Genomic DNA, 24,098 nt, shown 5'->3' on the forward strand with positions numbered 1-24,098 from the left:
ACACTAAACTCTCAGGTAGAACAACCCAAAACCTGAATCCTGAAAAGACCCAGTCATGAGAGTAACTGATAAGGATCAACCTCAAATGTACTGTTAAAGATCAGCTTCAGACCAGCACTGCTACAAACGCCCCAGAGTAAAGCAAATTATTAAACAAACAAGAGATTTCTATCTGAAACACTAAGCAAATAAAATCCAAAAATAGAGTTCAACTTTCTTTTTAAATTTCACCCAAAACTATAAAACTATACTTTATAACGCTGTTAACTGTGAGCACCAGCACATAAAGCAGGAAGCTACAACTTAGTGCGATTCAGTAATCGAAACTCCTTATTGTATCAACCAGTAACTGAATTCTAATGTACAGTGAAGGTCCTGTTACCTGGTGGTGTCAGACAGAATAAACACCTGTAAATAAACACCTGTAAACCAACTCTACTTTCTTTCTTCAACGTGCATCACCCCACATTTTCATTCATTGAGTACAGATGTCTGCAGATGCTCTTTGGTCATATTCAGTTTTAACATCTATGACACTGGCTGAGTTAATAATGAAAAGGAGAAAATGACTGCCACTGTGGCATTTTTCTGTCTTAAAAAGGGATTCTGTAAGCGGGAGAGATGACCTGGATCAGTGACCAGATCAGCAGGCAGGACATACAGCTCGTCAGCCTACTTGGCAGCAGCTTGAAGGTAACAGCACAGAACAAGTGTCATGGCAACATCAGGTACTACACATGGTAAACAATCTAACAGATGTCCTCATGGAACAAAAAAAAAAAAAAACTCTGCGGTATACTATAGTAAGTGACCAAAGCAGAGGACAACACAGAAAACAACGGAGCGTAGCAGCAAATGGCAGCAAAGTTCAGACTGACTGAATTTTGCGTACAATGTTTAGTTCTCAAGTTTGAGCATGGCACGTAAGGAAATCCTGTGATGAACTGTCAAGCATCAGAATGACTCATCCAGCACTGGCAGATGTTGCTAGGTGTCATAGGTTTTTTTTTTAAGGTGTCCCTTCATGACTGTTCCTCTACACATGCTGAGCCATTAGGGGGCATAGATGAGCTCTAATGCTATGATGCACAGTCAGTATTCTTGTAGAGATTACGCTGAAAAGTAATTCATCTTAAATCACTTCTAATATAATATGATATAATATAGTAAAATAACATATTTAATATACAGCATATATAGAGCAATTGTTCACATATGCATGTGCAATCTGTATATTCATGCTATTAGTAGGCTTTCTCTACACAGGGGATACTGGCAACAGAATTAAAATATGAAAAATGTACAACAGACAACCAACAAGACACAAGAAACTAAATGAAACCAGGGGGACTAAGAATAACAAAAGGTGATTATGTTCAATTTTACGTCATTATACATAAAAAAGTAGTACACTACATTCAGTTATTTGAGTTTGTAAATGAACTGTATTATCACTGCAAGGCTGCATCTAGTGATTCAATCTATCATTGAAATAATGTGACAAAGACAATAAAATACTGACTCATCCAGATACGAGACCTGTCAACTAAGTGACTCACTGACTAGACAGACCACGAATTAGCCATTTGTTTGATGAGCCTACTGACTGACTGGCCAGATTAGTGACTGACTCTGGGTGTGCCTTGAAAACAGAGCAGGCTGGATCAGCTGACGAACTCAAAGTCACGCTTGTGAATTATTAACAGCATTTGCTAGTGCTAGTGGCAAGTTGGTCTGGAAATAAGAACAAGGAGCAGGACAGGCTAAGTGGGTCAGGGAGGACAGAGAATTAGTCATTTAGGTCTTTCTTTTCTTTCTTTTTTTTTTTTTGAGTTCACGCTCAGACAGCTGAGCTGGCATCATTTTGTAACTACCTTTTCACCCGCTGGCTGCAGTGGCTGATTGATCCAAAACTTGCCAGATACTGTCTGCCCAGTGAAACGTGCACAATTACACATAAGCTAATGTTCTGTTACATTGTTACATTCGTTAATGTTTGCCTATGTCAGTCAGATTTTGCAGATGGATTCTGGGACAACAGAAGGTGATGGAGGAAAGACATTTAATGTATGGTGATGTGCAAACACAACGACAAAGATCAGGCAGAAAAAAACACTCTGACCTCATCTTTTAGTTCAACTTTTCCTCAAAAGTGGTAAAAACAAATAGTGTGTGTTAAACTGGTGCCCTACCCCATCCTGTGTTTGTGTGTTTTACAGTATATCTTACCCCAGACTGCAGGTCTTTGAGTGTGTGTGTGAGGATGATGTTGAAGACAGCGTGTGATCGGCTGCTCTCCTCATTCATATTGGTAGCGGCAACAGTCCGAGACTTATTTCCCTCTGACATCAGAGACTCAATGTCCTGTCACAACAGTGAAAATCAAATAACATATAAATGATGAATTAATCATTTTGATTCTCCCTGCAAACATGTGAGCAGCACAGAATTCTCAAAGTGAGAGGGAATGCAAGTACGATGCTCAACTCATGTCCGCTGGACTGCCCAGACATAAAAGCAAGGCAAACATTTAAATGAACTATTCAAGATAAATATTTTTACCTTGTAGCTTGCAACAGCTAGTCGAGACAGGCCATCCACGTAGGGACCCAAAACTTTATGTTCCCTCACCCTCAGAGTTTGTCTACCCCTGGACAGAAAATAAAAGCAGGTTTGAAACACAGGCAAACAACATGGTCACTCTTGCTAAGTTACTATTGTTTTTGATGTATTAGCAGAAGTAGCAATATACGCTAAGCAGGTTCTGGCTAACACTGCAACTTTCCCCAGTTCATAAAGACTTTTTTAGCACTTGGCACTTGATATAAATTTGCTCCAGGCCTGAGAACTTCATCATTCTGTTCTCCACAGCAAAGCCCATATGGCTGTCAGATGGTCTGCTTCTCTTTGGGCCGTTTTACTGAGGTTAAAAGGTCACATAGTGAGTGAAGGTCAAAGGTTATGCTGTCTGGGGCAGCAGACACAGGCCTGCGGTGCTGATTTACTGCTGACCTGCTGGACATGAACTGGACGCCATCAGTGACTGCAGGGCACAAGAGTGATCTTTTTATCTGCCGTCCACAGCAGCTGGTGGTACCAGAATTCACCAGCTACTTTCACTGTTCTACAAACTAACTTGATATTAACACAAAAAATGACTTCAGATACTGGTTATTTACTTAAAATTTGTATTTAAAGTTTGATGCCACAGTCCTTGACTGTAATACAACTGTGGTTGAGCCAAATATCAGAGTCCCCAGGGTCTGCACTTGGAAATGAAGCTTGTAAACAAGGTTGAGGTTGTACCCTTTGGGATCGAGCAGATCTCGGACCTTCTCGTTGTAGATCTCCATGTAGGACACCTCAACAGTAAAGCTCTCCTCCTCCCGCTGTTCCTTCTGGGTTCGTTCAAACAAAGCACTGCACAGCCGGGGAATCAGACCTGGCTGGTCCACTGAACCCATCATGGTGTACGACTTTCCTGAACCTGGTAACAACACACGCAGACACGTCAATTAGAACAAGTCATCTGAAGTGAAAATGGCATTTTTGTGACAGCTGATGTAAGACTTTGAGGAACATGACTAAGTTAGTCACACTGAGTCACTAACTATTAACAGTCTACTTCATTAGATATTACTATGCAAGCTAATGAAATTCAAGAAAACAGTCATATTCTACCTTTACAAAGTTTTTATGTGCATTTAGTCTTGACATTGTTGAAAATGTGCAAATTCTATTATATGTTTATTACTGAGGTCATAATTAAGGGTGATTTTATACTGGAATGCATCATGTTGATTACACCGAGTGAATAGAGTGAATATAGTGCAGTCCAGTACAACACCACCATGACTTTTCTGCTAAGAATTATTAAATTAACACCTCTATGACAGTGTCACAAAAACTGTCACATTATTGACATACTAAAAGTAGACTTTATGGCAGAACACTGGAAACTACATTTGAGCTTTGGTATTTTGTTCATGGTGGAGAGAAGAGGGGCAGTCCAACCTTCCTGCCACAACACATCCACACTGACACTCGTCTCTTAATTTAATCAAAAAGGTTTAGAGCACTATGCTAACGGGGGCAAAGAGAAATTGTTTATATATTGTGTCCAACTACCGTAGCTACAACCCTGTTTCCAAAAAAGTTGGAACACAACGCGCAAGATATAAATCAAACAGAACGTCCTTTTTTTTATATATACTCAATTGAAAGCAGTACAAAACAATATCTTTAATGTTTTATCTCATCAACTTAATTGATTTTTGTAAATATATGCTTTTTCTGAATTTGATGCAGCAACACAACGCTCCAAAAACACCTGTTTGGATCATTCCACAGGTGAACAGGTTGATTGGTAACAGGTGATAGTATCATGATTGGGTATGAAAGGAGCATCCTGGAAAGGCTCAGTGGTTCACAAGCAAGGATGGAGTGAGGTTCACCACTTTGTGAACACATGACTGTATGAAGGAGATTACTACATAAACTGAGGAACATGTGTAAAATCGCTGTTGGTAAACACAGTTTGTTGGCAATTTACCACACTCTGTTTTTATTTACAACTCACACAGTCACTCAACATTTTTTGAAATGAGGTTGTATGTAATCAGCTCTGTTATTAAATATATTCAAATCATATTGACCACAGCATAGTGAGGTGTCTCATGGACAATTACCAGTTTGTCCATAGGCAAAGATACAGGCATTGTAGCCCTGGAAGGCGTTGCGGAGAAGACTTTCCCCAAGGCACTGGAAGACCACCTCCTGACCTGGAGGGAGGGAGGGGGAGAGACAGACAGACAGACAAACAGACTTTTATTTAATATAAAACTGACTATGCAGTCTCTTTAAACTGAATTGTTTCAATAGCATTTTGGTGACGAAACATTAAAGCTTTTAATAATGTGAACTGGATCTGCTGAAGAAACTAACCTGCAAATTTCTCTTTATCTGTCTCATCCATGGACCAGAAGCAGTAATCGTAGGCAAACACCTGGCAAGTGAAAACAGTGGCAGTATGAAAGATATGAATAACACAGGTCTATGGCTGATTGTTACACATCAATTTCAGCAAGTGTTCACATTTCATTCATTCATTCATCACATTTCCATTCATTATTATGGAAAAAATGCCCCCAAATATAACACTTGAGTTAAATTCAGTGGGAGATAGTATGAATGTAGAATGTATCTCTAAGGTGGATATTTTTAATTACATATGCCATAGATATTACTGCTCTTCATCATCAGTTACTACTGTTTGATTCATTTAACTTTCAACTGAAAAACTAAGTTGGATACAAATTTCTTTTTAAAACTCAACATAGTGTAAGCACAGTGTATTTTAAGTGTCATGTGGTCTATGTAGCACTATGAAAATATTTCAGATTATAGAAAAAAAAGACCTTCTTGGGAGATAATGTTATACAGTAAAGTAAGTTGTGAAGACAAAAAATATATTCAAAGGTCTCCTTGCAAGTTTTTAAACAGGGCTCTTGTGCAGAAAAACAGTTTCACAGACATTACTTTGGATCACTAGTTTGTACAGTTCCCAAACTGAGTCAAAAACATACAGGAGCTTCTTTGTTTAACACAGAGATGATTCACAACCATGGAATTAGCTCAGCATTTAAAATGTCTGTGCAGGTTTGTGTGTGCGCTGTTACCTTAGATTGACTCCTGATGATGTTGTGAGGGTCAGGGTCCACAGCAGCATGTGGAGAGATAGGAAGATGACATTTAGTGCACATGTCAGACAGGCTGCTTGTATGTTAAGCCTTTCAGAACAGGATGCAGTAAAGTTTGTGTCTGGAGCAAATGAAACCCGAAGTATTGGAGAATGGAAACAATTTATCTAGCTGTCTGTCTATCAATGTTTTTACTATTATCATGTGTCCCTATAAGCAGAAAAGGAGGAGAGTCAGAAAGAGAAATAAAAACATGGCTCAACAGAGACAGAAAGACAAAGGCAGAGCTAGAGCCCCTGGCCTCAGGCTTTCCTTGTTTTCATAAGTCACTTTAGTACACATTTGATTCAAAATCAGCCTTGTGTGTAGCTTGTTCACATCTTGTGCATTTTGTCACATGTCAAACCAACTTCTCAGGGGGTTTGGTATGGGTGTGTGTCATGCATTCAACCCTGAGGGCTTGGGGAGACGTAACAAATCTCTGTGACTGGGTGAATTTGGAAGAATTTGGCAGAAGGTTGAGGTCGTCTGCGGCTGAATCAGATGGTGGAGTAAAGGGGTTACTGGGTTGAGGTCACACTAAGAAATGAAAAAAGGACAAGTGGGGGAAAAAAGCTTCTGAAAGCTTAAAAAAAAATTGTGACATTTAAATAGACAGGGGGATTGGCCCAAATACGTGCTTGATCTTTTACAGAAAAAAGTGAGGAGACAAATGCAAACAGGCGCATACAGTACACACATGAACCCACACACAAACATGTCAAGAGTTGTGAGCATGTAGCCGTCAGCCATGTCCTTTAAAACCGATGCACAGTCACACCATCTGTATATCTCAGAGCATCCAGACCAGGCCGATCTACTAGTACTATACAAACTAAAAAAGTTAAACCTTTCTTTAACATCTTCTATGTGTCACCAGTAAATTACAAGTTTTCTTTCTGGACATGGAGCCACTAAAGGGTACACCTGGTCTGCAGGCCAGAAACAAATTAAACAACGAATGTTTATAAACGTGCATAAAAGTAAGCTGCTGTAAGAGCTGTGCTCAGGGAGGCAGGTGTGATGACTGTCATAATGTTCAGGAGTCGCTAGATGCTAAAACTTTTTTGACCATAAGCTCGGTATAGCAGGAATGTATCACAGCATGACCCATAAACTATATATGACCTGTGCAGTACTTTCATATGTAGGTTGGAGAAAAGTAGAGTTTCCCTGTGTAAAAGATCCGTAGCATGCAGTAAAAAACATGAAGCTGGCAGGGAAAAAAAACACAATTTACTTCTGCCAATATCATTTAAATTTCCAGTAAAATCTCAATAAAACTCTGACCTGCTTTCTTGCGATTGTGAAGTGACAATTATCATGAGGGCATTAACATCAGCCATGTGGCCTTTTAATCAAAAAGGCTTACTGCAATATGACAACATTAGGACTGGCAGTCCCTAAGGGCACAAAATCTGAAATGCTGGCAGCCTTGTTCTTCCCATTAACTCGTACAACACATGCAGCGCTCTAATAAATTCATCTCATTTATAAAATAATCTCTTGCCACATAAACATGGCTCCACAGCCTAAAAAGTTCTGTCGTATTCTTTGTGTCGTGGGTTTCTTGCTAGAGGGTACTATTCATCTTCCTCCTCCATCTGTGCAGTGCTTGCTCCACCCACAGGGTGAGGGCTGCTGTCAGTCAGAGACTTGTGTCAAGACTGATGAGGAGGCCAGAGGATAAGAGACCGCTAGTGGTGTGTGCGCACACACACACACACACACACACACACACACACACACACACACACACACACACACACACACACACACACACACACACACACACACACACACACACACACACACCTGTTTCCTTTTACCCATGCACATTCTTTATAAACCACCAAAGCTACAGTTCTTGCACACACCCGGCAGCATGCAGTCCGATCTGTAACACTTCATATTTCACTGACGTTCCACTGCAGACGAGCTGCATTAGTAATTCTTATCTAGAGGCATATTGATTCCAGTAGCTCTTCAAATCACGATACAATGAGGACCTGTATCGTGTCAGAAGTTTATCCAGAGCGCTGTTTTTAGGTTTACAGGACCTCAAGCAGATCAAGAGTCAAGAGATATTTGAGAGAATATTCACCATCTGACTGTTGAGAAGAAATGCGTTCAAAGCATCTTATTCTTTAAAAATCCAAAGAAAGGATATAACACTGTAATTCTGTATGAATATTCTATTAACCAAAATCTTCACAGATTGGGTTGTTTGAAGTAAAACCTAGTCAAGCTGGAATGCTTTTCCCAAACAGACACATTTTTAAATCCTTGATTCTGCAATATTTTCGTATCTCTGAATGCTCCTCCCAGGGGTTTTTAGAGCATCTTACATGCCTTCTATCTCCCCACAGTCATATCCCTGCACACTAGGGGGGAAATCTGCGTGGCAGGTTTTGACGTACGTAGTGATGACAGCTGTCATGGTTGTTTCAAAGACTGCAGGCGAGAAGGGTCACCAATGTCTTGCGCTCAAACGCCCATTAGCAAAGCTAGGGGCCCCCCTGACCAATGGAAGTGGAGAATGAGGCGGTCAGGAGAGCTGTGAACCCGCCTCCCTCGGTCCTCGAACACTTCTATTCGTCCCTCCTCCCTTCAGCGTGCTCCTCCACTCTGATCACCGTCATTTAAAAAATAACTTGATGCATGGTTGCTCCCCCACCCCACCCCACCCCTCCTCTCTTTCTCTACTGTTCCTGTGTTCTTTTTTTTCCTCTTTGGGACTGTACCATCCATGGCTCTGTAGGGATGAGGAATGGAGGATGGAAAGGAGGCTGAAGGTAGCCAGGGGGGTTAGGGAGGAAAGAGGCTGGGCCTGAGACTGGAATGTTAAGCTGAAGCAGAAACAGTGTCAATGTAACACAGTACATACTGATGGCACAGGACAACAGGACATGTAACAGGCTAATTCTTGGGTTCAGCACATATTGTGAGAATGATTTTGCGGTAGACAGCCTCAGCAATACATCCTACATATACAAACTGTATGTTTGGGGGACATAAAGTGGATCATACCAATTACTGTTCAGCCCCTGTCACTTTAGAAATATACACTGAGTCAAGTAGACAAGGCTTGCAGTACATGTGGTAAATAAAATTCATTGCCATGTCATACCATCCAGTCTGAGGCTGGTTTTATTCATTCTGCCTGAGGGGATGAGCTCTGGCAGACACTTTTACTTGCATTTGTATCACTTATTGTAAATATGTGGTAGGTGCAGCTGTTGCATTGACATATTTTTTTGTATTCTTTATGTCAAAGAATTCAGGCATTGCAAATTTCTGTCTGTTTTTCTGATACAATTATATTCAGTAATACAGTCTGCTGTTTTCACTTGTGTTTGCCTGCTCAAGGAGGAATTCTTTGGCCACTGAAACAATTCAACAACAGTATACACATAACATATTACATGGTCTGCTGTAAAATTATGAGATATTATTTGAAATCTCACTGGACAGTAAAACCTGAAAATTGCCAAGATCAAAATAATCCCTCTGCATAGGCCAGTACAACATACATTTATTTATCTATCAATAATTCCTTGACAAGCCCATGACAAGCTTGTCGGAAGCAGAGCTTGCAAGAACCATTAAAATCAATGCACATGTCTTGACATGAAGCCCTTGAATCAAAATTGACTTTGCTTCACTTCTATCCATGTGATGCACATGAACTTGATTTCTCATGCTAGCTTTCATGCTCCTTATTGAAATGTAAGTGTAACAGCAAGTTGACCGAAAAAATATAAACGGTCTGCATGGTTAATGTTCATTATCTTGCGACAGTAAACAACTTTATATGTAACTAAGACATTTCTAGCTATGCCACCAGTTAGAAGTCGGACATTCCTGACTGTGGCTGGGAAGAGCATGCTGAGTAAGCATTCTTCAACGTGAGGATGGAGCGTGAACTCACCTCCATTTTTTGAGAAACTAAATTAGTATACAATGGGATCATATTCAGACTTCAGCCAGTCCCTGACCCTAAATGTTTAGGCCTGAGCCATTAAGCACACCATGATTGTCTCAGAGTCAGGGTTCAGTCTCACTAGCAGGAAAATCAGCATATTTGGACATAGCTGTCTGACTATCCATGGTTGGAAAAGCACACTACATTTGCAGTGGTGACTATGGTAGCCTCCACATACTTGTGAAAAGAGCCAGTGAACTCTGTCTGTCACTCTCTCATCCTGTGCTCTGAAGCTACGACACACATAAAGAAAAGGTCAAGTTATCGTTTCCTCTTTACTCTTCACTGTCTTTAGCTCAGGCTTAATGATGACTCTAACTTTCTTCACACTGACACTGGTTTATGGTCAGGGACTGTGTTTAACATTTTAGCTCAGTAACTCCTCACTTCGGCCCAGTTAATGCTCATGGTGATGGATTTATAGGAAAGTCCAACATCCAACAGGCTGCTGACCAGTGACCATTTTAAGAGTCACATTGCTTATATTTGCTCCTATGACCTGTGAATGCAATGTTGTTTGGCACCTGAGAGTAGTCTCACACATTAACATACCACAGATTGTTACAAGGATATGCTGCAAATCTTGTTTTAGCCAGATTTCATAAGTTGATTTAGCTAACTCTGTAGCATTGCATGTCCAAAGCCCTACCTGAGCATGAATAAATGGCCTGAAAACTGGTATAAACTTGGACTTCACCATGCTTGGGTCAAGTTGCTGACCTCCACACAGCTTCAGACAAAATCAGGGAAGCAGGGAAAATTAGGAGAAAATGAGCCACTGTGGCCTGTGGATGAATGACATGCTCTTGCCTTAATTCCTAACCCTATCATTATCTTAGTGGGCTGTCAGAGACTCCCACCATGAGACTGAACTGTTTAAGCAATTGTCAATACTCTGCACACAAATACCACCTTTCAATACTGACAAATACACAGCAGACCCTTCACTTACAAAAACAGATATCAGTGAACACAACAACACCAGCAGACACACACAGTAAAAACAGCACTCGTAGACATGCTGAGATGGATTCCAAGAGACGGGGCCACACAGTCTCTTTTGTGTATCGTCTTGGAAACCAAGCTACTTGTGTTTGCCTCAGTGACATCTGACAGGAGACAGATCATTGTCAGAGTGTGTCAACATCCAGATTCACCAGTCCAATGCAAACAGCCTCAGGTTATCATGCAAACTGTAGTGTCTGACCACATGGCTGCAGGGATGTTAGCGGTCTGCTTATCAAACAGACTAGTACAGAGTGCCCTGGCCCTGCAGTTCAATCTCTGGAGGTTAGGACATCAGAAGGGCAGGTGCAAAAACAGATGGGCTACATGAGAAAATATGTGTGCAATTTTCAGTGCCAGACAGCAAAAAAAAAAATGAAGGAGAAAGAAATCAAAGTACTGAAACTTTATAAAAACAAGTCACCACTGCAATGAGTCACTCAGAGTGGCAGCGTGAGGAACTTTCAGCAAGTCTGGCCTGTCCAGTGTGCACCGCTGGTGGAAAAACTGAATCGGATAGACACATAAGCAGAACACACAACTGAGGAGTGAAAAAAAAAGAAAAAAAAAGGGGAATGACCTTGAAGTGAGGTCCTTTCAAATTATTCGTGGTGGAGAATTCAAAAATAGTCTGTGTGTTTTGATCAGTTAAAACACAGCATGCTACGGTTGTGTAAAGCTAAGACGCTTCAGCACTTCAGCTGTAGAAAAGTGCAAATTGTTTGCCATCAAACTCTTAGTTAAAAACACTTTACCTTAACACTTTGGCTTGTGGAAGGGACTTTGTTATTAAACTTCAGTGATTAATTCTTGTTGTGCAGCTCAGGCCTTGTTTTAATGTAACAGCATGTGGCAGAGAGGCAGTGAGGAGGTCTACACACTGGGTGGACATGGTCTATTGTGTGTCAGGGTTGTTCAAGTCTCAGCGTTTAACCAATCCTCATTGGCCTTGTCTTCTTTTAGTGATGGGCGGCCTTTTCTTGTCCATGCTTGAGTGAACAAGACTGTCATTTCTCAGCATAGTAAGAGGAGGTGAAGTTAAGTTGGCACGACAGGCCTAAAACGTATGTAAACCCAATATACAGAACATTAGGCTCTTGAGTTACACCGTGATCGAGCATGCCTTCCCATACATTTTGTATTTGTTGATGCCTGTATCAGGTTACATAAACCAATAAGGAAATTAGCATAATCTACCAGGTGAACACTGGTCAATATAAAGCCTGGTCTGTTACGTGCTTGCTCAAGAGGGAATTGTCGGGTCTCTGTAGATTAAGAGTTTGGTCTGTACCTGCTTTATATGGAAAGTGTCCTGAGACAACTTTGGTTGTGATTTGGCACTATATGAACTGAACTGAAAATTGAATTGAATTGTTATGTAACTAACCATCATTTTGCCCTCGGAGGGTAATATGCCAGCCTATGCCAGGAGGAGGAGAAAAATGGACAACAGCTTCCATTTGAAATAAATGGGCACCACATGGTATGAAAGTCAAAAAACAGATCAGTTCTAATGTATTAACTGTAAAACACACAGCCTGAGTTATAATCAGTAACTCAGTTTGTCTGAATGGACTCACTAACCAGGAGTTAGCTCTGTAGAAAAGGCAGTGAACACTTGAAAATGCAAGTTCTACTTCCCAGCAAAACATTTAGTGGAAAGATATCAGATCAAGCCCATTGGCTTTTACAAATTACTTGGATGGAGCTGTTTCTGACAGAGCAAGAAAAACTCCATCATTTATATTTAAACAGAGCTAATCCTTAGCTTCTGCAGCAACTCTCACAGATACATCAGTGCAGACATTGTTCAAAGGTTTATGTCAGACTGCAGAGATCAGGAGTCTGCTGCTGAAGCTGGTGAATACAGATGATCAACAGAAAAGTTTCATTGCATCACAACAGACTAAGTGGGCATTCACACTGAAAACCTTCCTTAGAATGAGAACACACACACCTCGACATTACTTCTTGGCATTTTCCTAAGGCTGATTTGTATAGAGGACCATTGTCCTGACCAATTCTCAGGTAAAGAGTAAATATTACACTTGAACAAATTGAAAGCCAAAAAAAAAAAAAAAAAAAAAAAGTGGGACGTGGGGAAGTGGGGTAGGATGTGTCTGTAATCTAGGAAATGAAGATAATTTGAAGATACAGGAATGTGCAAGAAATACCAAAAATAAATGGCTGCTGGCAATAGATTATAATAGAAGACATAATACATGTAACATTATGGATGGAGTAGTACCTATGTATTAGTAGGAGTAAAAATCCAACAACTGTCTTTTACTTCCAACCCTAAAGTGTGTGTTGAATAAATTATTTTCTGTTGGGAGAGAGAGTTGCAGATAAGCCACAGAAGTTTGGAGTTTGAATTCAGTCAGGACTCTTTCTCATCCCCTTCTCATATGTCCTCCCAGGTTTAAACAAAATGCATGCTAGTAACACATAGCTATGAAAAAGCCATGCAACTGCATGGCTGCACTTCCTGCACTTCCTCTAAACTCTGGAGTCATTCTTTTATTCACAACTAACTATTTACAACTAAGTGAAATGCTGAGTAAAAGATAATCCTCCAATGTAAATAGTATGTAAATTGAAAATGGAGAACAAACAAACAAAATGAAAATAGCATCTGCACGCTGAGGATAGCAGTCAGTCAGCCCATCCTCCTGCTGCTTCCTCGCTCTTTTGTCACAGAGAGACAGAGAGAAACTACAGCTCTGCTCTTGTTTAGTCCTCCATAAAAGTCACGGAGGGAAGTTTATGGTCGACAGATGCTCGAGAAAATGAGGGTTTTTCCCCCTCTTCCATCGTCTCCTCACTCAAGGAAGGGGCTTCACGGTCACTGACAGCGACCCGGAGTTAACCTCCCCCTGTGTTGCCACGGAAACGGAAGAGCTGAGAAAAAGGGAGGAAGCCAGGCAGTGGGGAGTTACGACCCAACGGAGTGAGAGAAGAGAGGAGAGGAGTCTGTCTTTTCATGTATATTTATCTCTGTCTGCCTCTTACTGCTGCTGCTGTCTTTCTTCCAGCCACGCGCGCATGCATGCACACACACACACACACACACACACACACACACACACACACACACACACACACACACACACACATTTCTGTTTTGCCAATACAACCAAATCTTATCTGCCTCCTTCAGTGCAGAGACTGAGACAATCAAGACTCCAAGCATAATTCAGTGTTGCCCACAAACAACAGCTGGTTAACAGGATGGAAACAGAGTAAAAGCCAACAGAGGAAAACAAGTGACAAGTGAGCTGAAATACACCTGCCTCTAGAAGGCCCAACAGCTGGTTAGTCAGCTTCCTGCCAAAAACTACATTACGATGACAAAGAAATATTCCAAACAAAGTAGTGGTCGGAGCACAGTGACGACAGAAGAAAATGGCACTGCTGTAAAATACATGACTCATTTCACGTTGAGATTTTGTAATGATTTTATAATCTAGCACTTGCAGCATCCTTTATGGGCGGTTACTCAGTGGGTTTATCCTGTCCTGCCCTTCATATTCTAAGAAGTAAAGCAAATGTGTCGAGAAGGAGGCAGGGATCATCAAATCTGAGATGTTTCACAAGCGCACAGGAGGAGTGTAATTGTGAGAAGGGCTGAAGCTGCAGCGCAGGAAACCTGTGCAAGCAACAGTATACCTGAGTGTAAGCATGAAGTTTGATCAGAAGCAGAGCAAATCTAAGCACAAGCAGGGGCTTTTTGAGTACAATGGCAGGGTTTGCCGGACAGCACTACAAAATCGAGAGCCAAATTCTAAAATGGAGAGCCCACGCTCTTGAATAAAGAGGTAAAAACCACAGACAAACTGCATACAATAACTAACTTTCACCCATCTGTCCCTTTCACCTCACAGTATACAGACACACAGTGATACACCGCACCCCTCAACCTTTCCACAAAATCTTGTGCAAGTCTGTGAACCCATTTGGAGGTTATGCGCCCTTCTGTGATAGGACACTCCCATTGCCATGCCCCTCTTTTTAGCTAACTGGCACACACACAAACATACACCTTCACGACCAACTGACAGAGCAAGCTACAGTGCTTTTTGCTGCAGTTTTAAAAAAAAGTGAAGAAAAAGAGAATGTAGTGAAGCTACTGACAAACATACAAACGTACCTGGAGTCTCCTTTGCCCAGGTTACCTCCGGCAGGATGGAGGATCGTCTGGTTCTTCACCATTTCCACAACACATTTTGTGTTTAATTCCTTTTCTGTGGATCAGACAACACATAGTGTTACAACCCAAAACTGCCTACATTTCTACAGTTATGCTGGATGGTTTCTACATTAATGCACAATGTTGTTTTGTATGATTCTCTCATTTCCAGCTCTATCTCATAATATCAGCATTAAGACTTTAAGAAATGCATAAATCTTTCCCCTGCATTCTTCCCATGGTGGAAATGAAACTGCAAAACTTTACAAGCTACCTTGTAAACTTCGACCCTTTTACCAGCCAACTTGATGCTTAATTAATAAAAATGACTCAAAAGGTTAGTATCCCTAAATTACTGACACAAACTTTTACAAGAATAGGTCGGATGGTTATGTCTTAGTCTACTCTGCATTAAAAGAGCAGAAGTTAAATAGCTGAAAAGCTCAATAATTTCCTGTGGATCATCATGTTCAAACAACTGTGTGAGCAGGCCGGACACACAACTCCAAAAATGACCTTTTACCTTGGAGTGCGTATTCAGCTATCCAATAAAACGGGATTGGTAAACAGTCACACACACACACACACGAACACAGACACAGACACAGACATCTTTTGGGGACATCACATAGACTTACTTTGACTTCTTGGAGACCTACCCTAACCTTAACCCAAGTCTTCAGCCTAAAATTTCATGATTTATATTATGTGGACTTGCTTCCCAAAAGGAAGCAGAGTCCCCACATTGTGACTGTGTAAATTGATTTATGTCCTCACAATGTGAGAAACACTCGCACACGACTAAGGACCGCCCATATTGGCCCTGACCTGTTGTGTGTCATGATGCAACACTTGGCCTTCAGAACACCAACTGGCTATTTCCAGCACAGCATAAGGAGTGGTCCTACATCTTTGTCCACTCAGGTATTTATGCTGATCTACTTGATCAAGGTTGTAGTTTTGCCAACTACATTTTTGTTGTACCATCAGAAAAAAAACGCACCTTCCCAAATGCAATAAAAGCATTTGTACAAAAATGCAAAAAGACGAAACTGAGTAAATATCTGATCCTTTTTGATAAAATAGATTACAAAGGTCCTAGGGTAAAAACATTACATGTTCTGTGTGTTTTCCTTCTAACAAAACTTTTGCTGTGAAAGCATTGGAAAATAACAACATGAACTGCACTGGAAATTCATGAGGCTGGTAGGTCTCTCCATTCATCCCTGTTGCCAATGAGCCCTAATGCTGGTTGCCTACACACAGGCTAAGTGCTGCCAGCATGTCCTGGGCATCCAGTGTCTGGCAGAACTGGTCATGCATTTTAAAAAAAGCATATGATTAGTTACTTGCAGAGCTGACTAATTCACCAGTTGCAGAATACCATCCATTTACTGGTGGCTGTTGGCGAATGCTTGGGCTACAGCCATTGAAAGACTTTAACCGTGAATTCCTGCAATTTATCACACTATGCATTACGCTTTGTTACCGTGGTAAAAAGCTAAAATAAAAATGTCTTGTTAAGGGTCACGAGATATTGCAGTAACACAATCACGACCATGTCAGTAATACTGTTTGTTTTTAATGAAAATGTCTGGGATACTGGCCTGTAGGCTGATCAATAGCATAGGAACAGGTCATATCACCCACATGATTTTCTCTGCAGTTAGGAAAGGTTTTAGCAACAGCAAGCAACAATAGTTTAGGATTGTACTCAGGATTCTTTGGCCCTGGTTGCTCCTGGTAGGGATATCCTCTTCTACTTTGTTCCCTTCCACACGGGGGTCAGAGGTCATGGCTAGAACAGCTCTCCTTTAGATGCAAATCACTGTTTGCTCAAGGACACTGCAGCAGAGAGGGGGCTTACTGATAACAAATAATGTGCGCCAACTGTAAAACCTAGTTCAAGCCTTCCATGTAAACAAACATCCACCCTGCTCAATTCCCCTTCAGAGGGAACCAGTAGTTTTCCAAAGCAGAACCACTACTGCAGGAGTTTACTGGCCATTGTATCACTGTGTTTACCGGGACGATTCAGCCCCATATCTATATATAGACTGCTAGATTTTTAATACACAAATCAAGCTCCAGATGACAGTTATCATTTTCTCTATTATGCAGCAAGCATGCAAGGGATTTGAACTTCAGCAAATGTCAGGACAGGAAACATGATGTGGTTTCAATTCCTTTCTTACACAGCATCATTTTATGATATGTATGCCCACAGTTGCTTTTTCAACCAAGGCAAGAATACTCTGAAGAAAGGATGAGCACATACTGTATAATCATCATGTCAGTAGTAGAAGCAGAGCATGTAGCTTTTTCTTGATAAAGAAATACTATGAGATTCTCAACAACCAGTGCACTACTCAGGTCGATTACAGTGCACAGGAGACAGAGCAATTTCAAATAAACCTCTTCCTAAATGTGCAATGACTTCAACAGACAACAATTTGTTGCTTTGGTCATAAGTATGACTGCTGTTGCAAAAAGCTTAGGGTCATTGCCAAACAGTACCTGGACATATCTGCCTACTGTGTTCCTGCCAGGAGTGTTTTCGACTGGTGTGTGGGTGGTCAGTAAGCTGTGTGTTTTACATAACTAATCATTAGCATGATCTTGTTTTCCCAACAAGAATATGGAAAAAAACATTTTATCTGGCTGTAATGGCAGGAAGAATAAAGTGGACACTTCACAAGTACCTTTTTCTAAAAGTGACTGCTCAGGAGGACTACATAGCCATATCATTTCCCTCCCTGAGATACAAAGAGGAATCCCAACCTGAGCACCTACACATCTGAGGAGAAGCTGGCTGTGCCTACGCATACCAGGAGCATAAGAGATTTGAGGCTAAGTTGTCTATTTAGAAAACCTCAGCACTGCTGCTGCTGGCAGAAACACAGGGGTAGAGCCATGGAAACTTGGTGCCAAAGGTCAGAGGACCTGAATCACCCTGCAATTCTTCTGCTGTCAAGAACACAACAAAGCAAAAAAAAAAAAGAAAAGCAGGGTCAGCCAGCAGAGACAGAGTGACAGAAAGACAGTGAGCGCATAAGAACAAGATAAAGTTAAACAGGGGAAGTGACACAGAGAGAGGCTGAGTGAGAAAACTTTTTGTCCTGCCTTCTCTTCTTCTGCTGCTGCTGCCTACATTACCCATGTGTCCCTAGTGCTGCAGCTGTACTTCCTGATGAACTGAGGGGAAAGTGTGATGAGGTGCGGTTGGGAGGATAAATGTACCCATTGTTATCTGCCTCTCCTTGCTCCATAACCAGCTCCCACTTTCCACTGGCCTTCTCTCCAGTCCTTCCCTGGGTTACCGGTGCTGAGGTTTGGCCCAACATCAGGCAGGAAGCTGATTGGCCATGGTGTTGCTGTTGCTACGCCTGGCGTTGCTCTGTTCTTCGAAGGCCACAGCCATGGGAACATGGAGCATTACGCAACTTTAGCAAATATTCATTCAGACTCACTCCCTTCCTGTCTTTGTCCAGCCAGGCTGCTACACCACCTCTCCTCCTCAACCTGGGATACACAGGGACAGTGGCCTCAAGGCTAAATAAGCTCATTGCAGTGTCACAGGTCTGTGTCATGGCACTGGCTGGGGACAGGTGAGTGTGGAAAGTGAATGTGTACTCCTTTACTCTTCTGAGCTGACAAGTGATGGAAGAATTCTGCGTCCACTCACAGCTGATATAGTTTTTGGAGTCTACTTGAAATCATAGAAATCTTACATCAAGTCTGGTGGACACGGACAGAAGCTCCATTCAAACAGGGATCACAAGGCACTACTGGAAACGTGGCACTGCTGCTTCCAAACCCATTCCCACTGCCATTAGTAAGCTATCAATTTGCCTGCTTGCTCCCTTTCACCAAAATCATGATTGCCTTTTCTTGTTGAGCAACAGCAAACAGATGAAGGCATTTGTTTACATGTTGTTTTATGATGTTTCACTCAGTCAATCCAGCAGACAGTTTGCCATCACCTATACCTGTCAAGTTAGTTGGAGATAAACTTGACTGACTAAATGTCTCGTGCAGAGCTCACAATGACGGTGGACATGGGCATACTGGGAAGAGAAATGTATTTGTCTGAAGTGGAATTCCACCAGAGCTAATCTGCATCCTCTCCACCCATTTCTCACCATCGACAGTATATAATCACAACACTGACAGTTAAATTATCCATTGTCAACTGACTCATGGTTGCTGTTCAAAAACAGAAAAACATGGGATTTTTGTGTGAACAAATGTCTAACCTTGCACTGACAAACATCCCTCTGGCTGCTGAGTTTCCCAGTGTTAGGGTTAACGGTAAATCACTCCTTATGGGAACAGTGTGGCAATCCACTGCTTTGGCCTTGTGACCGATTTCTCCAACTCAGCGGGAGGAGAGAGAGTGATACACGTGATTCATTCTGCCACTTGTCAGTCAACCGCTCTGCCTCAGTGGCTCCCTTCCTCCTCCTCCTTTCATGGAACACATGGTCTCCCATGGCAAAAACACAACTTGGCAATTGACCAGGAAATGTCATCTGTGCCTCCCTGCATGCTGTACTGAACATTTGCTATATAATTGCTGGAGGATTTGCATGCAAATGTGTGTAACAATGTGCCTTTGTTTGCCAGGCTCTTCTAAAACTGGAGATGAGGATGTAACAATGTGTAGACATGTTGGTGCCCGGGGAAGACTGTTGAACTGAAGATTCATGACTGTTGGCCTAAGGTTAGTGAGGCACAGATGACAGGAGTACAAGCACAGCCTCTGTTCAGAAAATACATCATCACTGTACATCTCAATTTCTAGTATAGGATTCTTTGTGGCCGAGAAAACTGATGCCAAGGGGAGAGTTCTGACATATTGCTGTTGTCCTTATTAAAAGGTTCAATGAGTATGAATTGTCCAACTGCCGGGGGTTGCTTCAAACAAATAGGGGGCAGCATTTCACCAACCACTAACTGCTGCTCACTTTGCTCTTTGCTTTAGTGTCTTTGGCTGAATCTCCCAGCTGTCATTAGCTTGTTAGCTCAGTTAGCCATGCGGCTAGTGGCCCTATGAGCTGACTGGAGTCTGCCCACGACCAAGACTTTGGAGCACCAAGGGATCGTTGGTGCTTACACCTTGGGCAAGGGAACTGGGCTCAGCAGCCTCCCAATAAATAGGCCAGGACCAAACACAAGCTTTCGAGACAGAAGGAGGCCAATTTGATGACAGGGAAAATGGTGCAGAGGTGATCAGCAGCTCTGACCAGGACTGTGACTCTGGGGGTGATGAAGACGCAGCAGGCTGGGACAGGAGAGCTGTGAACCGAGAAAGGAGTGAGAAGAAGGTCGGTCTTTACCGGTGTGGAAAAGCAGCGTCGCTAGCTGGAATATTTTCACATCTAACCTGGAGAACCAAGCCAGAGTAGGTGACTGTTTTAACAGTGAAAAGACAAACCAAGATGGTTTTGATGAGTTTTAATTTGTTTCTGTCAAGGTTGAATGAAGTGGGTTTTTACGATGAGTTAAGCTGGCAATCAAGCTTGTCTTAGTTCAGTAACAGAGAGAAACTTGGATTTTGAGGGTTGTGTTTTTCTGGTTTGACATTTGGTGAGTTTTTTTTGTTTATTTGTTCATTAGACTAAAAAAAGCAGTGAGCTCTTGTAAAATGTAGTAAACTCACATACATCTCCCTGCTGAAACTATGAGGGGCTACACTATCAGACCTCTTAAGATCACCTCTTAAGGTACAATGTGGTATTGTGAGGCAGGACACCCGGTGGCTAGCTGGACAGCATGCTAACTTCAGTAGATATCCCTGCAAAAAACTACACAGATGTTGTTGACATACTGTCAGAACTGTTACTTCTTCACTTTCAGAATGTTTATGCATTTTTTGGATGTTTTAAACTAAAATTCTGGCCACATTTTGCACATTGTACCTTTAAGTCAAACCAACCAATAGCTGTACAGTTTAACTACTGACCTGCCCCACTGTTGCAGCAAGTAACAGATGAAGTCAAGCCATTGGCAACTGCATCAGCCAGTGAAGAAGACAAAGTGTCTAGACCTTCTAACAGCAGATCTCACACAGCAGCTCGGCTTTAAATCGAGCTGGATGGCAGGCAGCCACGAGGGAAGCCCTATGGCAGCACTGTACAAACATGTGCCATCCAGACGAGCCAGACTCCAGCTTTCTTTAATCTGCAGGAGCTCATTTCACTAATGGGTGGTGATTTCTGACTGGCATGCCATTCCCAGGAAATTAAACAGGGAGCACTTGACTCATATAAGCCTGAGATCGCCCATGACCAAACACGTTCATTTGATTTTAGTGTACTTATAATAATAAGAGTTTCACTCCATATATAATACTGCCACAATGAAGCCTCCTTATAACCTGAAATTCAGACAATGTGGACAGATGCAGTCTCCGTGTGCAATAGTGATGTGAAAGTTAGTGTGTCAACAACATCCAAATGTGAGCAGACTGAAGCCCTCTCACCTCTCCTGTTCATGGGCCGTACACGAACAGCCACCTTGACATTGGCGTCGTCCAAGCTGGGCTCCCCCATGCTGACCGCTTACCCAGGGAGGGGAGGTAGCGCTGATCCAAAATAAATCAGCTCTTCGGTTAAACAAGCATCCAAAAGCCTGGAAATGTTGCGCTAGCCGGATGTCGGCCAGCTAGCTGCGTTCAGCTCCATAGACCAGGCATGTCCACGGAAAAACAAAAAGCCTGGGCAGAATTCCCCAGGAAGCCTGTCGCCGCTGCTTATCGTTTTCTTCTGCTCATATTCCAGGCTCGTTTAAATCCACAGAGGCGTGGAGGCTGTAAAAGGAAGACGAAATGTAAATTAAGCAAGGCGTTACAGCAGCTGGTGGATGTGACTGAGCAAACATATGCTATCTGCAAGGCAAAAAACGGGCTAGCGAGCTAATTTGCCAGGCAAACTGAAGGGCAGCAGCGGCAGGGAAGAGGCAAGTTTTGGCCATGCCCTATCATTTGACTGCATAACATCCCCACACACTACCAAACATTCGAGCGACATACCTTGGTGGATTCATCCCAGGGGTGACACCGCTAACCTGCACTTACAACCGAGAGAGATCCCGCAAGAACCGCCTGGCGATGTTCTACAGCCTCCCAACGGAATCCACCATGTCCTCTCTGTGTCGAGCTACACGCAGCTAGCAGCATCCGCCCTTCCGCCTAAGTATTGCCCCTTCAAATTAAAAGCGCGCCGGTTAAACTCGTCTGTCACAGTCAGAAGTCGCACTGGAAAATACGTAGCTATGTAGCTTTGAGACGACGCTTCATTATGTTGTGTAACCCTACAACAAAAACATCACATTTAACGCTAGTCCTGTCGCTTTTACGGTTACCGTGCGCTAACGTTAACCCACCGTGGACGCGTGACATCGGGATCGATATCAGTGTCAAACGCCGACAAAATAGTCCTAGACACGCACATTTCACTTAAATTGTCTTTTAGAAGTACCGTAAAATGGGAATGTAGGTCAAAGACGCTAAAATAGTCGAAATTACCGCTAGTTACAGGTAGCGTTAGCTTCAATTCTTAACGCACGCAGCTGTCTCGTCTGAACTCTCCAACCTCGTAAACGTCAGTTAACATATAGCAAGTGGATTAGATGTACAGATGTTCAGTACAATCACCTGAAATTCTTCGCTTAATGTTGTAAAGTTATCTGTGAGCATGTTTGCATGAAGTTTGTGGTTAAAACTTCAGTCCTCACTCTGCTATTGCTGCAGTTTCCACAGGGGGTAACTTACATCATTTACTTCCACCAGTCCAGCCGGGGACCGTTAACGCCAAGTTAGCAAGTGAAAGTGCCGGTCAGGCTCGCTTAGTCAGAAGTCCATTTATAATTTTACACGCAACCAAGAATAAACTGATTAATTATTACATTAAGCTACAGTTCTTTTGGATTTAGTTTGAGAAAAAAGGTGTTTCTTACCAGTTATGTTGAGGACCCCAGTTAGTCACGCGACACTTCCGCTGTCCACTGTCAAATTAAACACAATAAAGGTTCTACTTCTGTTTTTAGTTTTCAAAATAAACTCTGATAATTCACTCAGTCACAGTACATCACATTGAAGTGGGTTTTTACGATGAGTTAAGCTGGCAATCAAGCTTGTCTTAGTTCAGTAACAGAGAGAAACTTGGATTTTGAGGGTTGTGTTTTTCTGGTTTGACATTTGGTGAGTTTTTTTTGTTTATTTGTTCATTAGACTAAAAAAAGCAGTGAGCTCTTGTAAAATGTAGTAAACTCACATACATCTCCCTGCTGAAACTATGAGGGGCTACACTATCAGACCTCTTAAGATCACCTCTTAAGGTACAATGTGGTATTGTGAGGCAGGACACCCGGTGGCTAGCTTGACAGCATGCTAACTTCAGTAGATATCCCTGCAAAAAACTACACAGACGTTGTTGACATACTGTCAGAACTGTTACTTCTTCACTTTCAGAATGTTTATGCATTATTTGGATGTTTTAAACTAAAATTCTGGCCACATTTTGCACATTGTACCTTTAAGTCAAACCAACCAATAGCTGTACAGTTTAACTACTGACCTGCCCCACTGTTGCAGCAAGTAACAGATGAAGTCAAGCCATTGGCAACTGCATCAGCCAGTGAAGAAGACAAAGTGTCTAGACCTTCTAACAGCAGATCTCACACAGCAGCTCGGCTTTAAATCGAGAAACTCTGATAATTCACTCAGTCACAGTACATCACATTGCACTAAGTTCAATTCAGTCCGTTCAGTTTAAATTCATTGCATTCTACGTCACAGAGATCCACAGCTGAAAACACATTAAACCACAGAAACTGTAACACTGCAGTAGCCTACAACAAAATACAACAAAAAGACAGCACTGGAATAAATCAGCTACACTGCAGTGCAAATTTCATCTATTAGAAACTCACAATTGCAACTTTTTAGAGATATTATACATCAAAATATGAATTTTGCCATAAATCACATCTTTTACAATAAACAAAAAGCTATCTGTGATTTTACCTGCTGTCAAGTCAGCTAATAAAAACGTCAAATGCAATGCCCTGTTTTAAAAATTGACATTTGGTTGTCAAACATGCAAGTGTACAAATAGTATAATGCTGAAAGTCCAAAAGAAACCAAATTTTGCACAGCTTTAGCAGATTTTTTGGAGAA

At 41.9% G+C, this 24,098-nt stretch overlaps 1 protein-coding gene across 5 annotated transcripts in view; it reads right to left on the minus strand.

Moving 5' to 3' along the window:
- The window catches only part of kif13ba (kinesin family member 13Ba), a 41,480-nt gene extending 18,588 nt beyond the window's left edge, over positions 1 to 22,892 (minus strand). For 4 of the 5 annotated variants that reach the window (XM_041939510.1, XM_041939502.1, XM_041939493.1 and 1 more), the window contains exons 1-9: positions 21,951 to 22,058; positions 21,402 to 21,728; positions 14,879 to 14,972; positions 5,679 to 5,691; positions 4,945 to 5,005; positions 4,689 to 4,781; positions 3,307 to 3,487; positions 2,563 to 2,650; positions 2,230 to 2,364 (exon numbers count right to left, since the gene is read on the minus strand). In XM_041939510.1, the coding sequence (XP_041795444.1) occupies positions 2,230 to 2,364; positions 2,563 to 2,650; positions 3,307 to 3,487; positions 4,689 to 4,781; positions 4,945 to 5,005; positions 5,679 to 5,691; positions 14,879 to 14,972; positions 21,402 to 21,471 (735 nt within the window). In that variant the 5' untranslated portion in view covers positions 21,472 to 21,728; positions 21,951 to 22,058. Of the gene's footprint in view, positions 1 to 2,229; positions 2,365 to 2,562; positions 2,651 to 3,306; positions 3,488 to 4,688; positions 4,782 to 4,944; positions 5,006 to 5,678; positions 5,692 to 14,878; positions 14,973 to 21,401; positions 21,729 to 21,950; positions 22,059 to 22,876 lie in introns of those variants that run through there. The other variant, XM_041939485.1, reaches the window with a different exon arrangement.
- Between the last annotated feature and the right edge of the window lie 1,206 nt (positions 22,893 to 24,098).

The sequence above is a fragment of the Chelmon rostratus genome, chromosome 1 (genome assembly GCF_017976325.1).
Source record: "Chelmon rostratus isolate fCheRos1 chromosome 1, fCheRos1.pri, whole genome shotgun sequence".
In the NCBI taxonomy this organism is placed as follows: domain Eukaryota; kingdom Metazoa; phylum Chordata; class Actinopteri; order Chaetodontiformes; family Chaetodontidae; genus Chelmon; species Chelmon rostratus.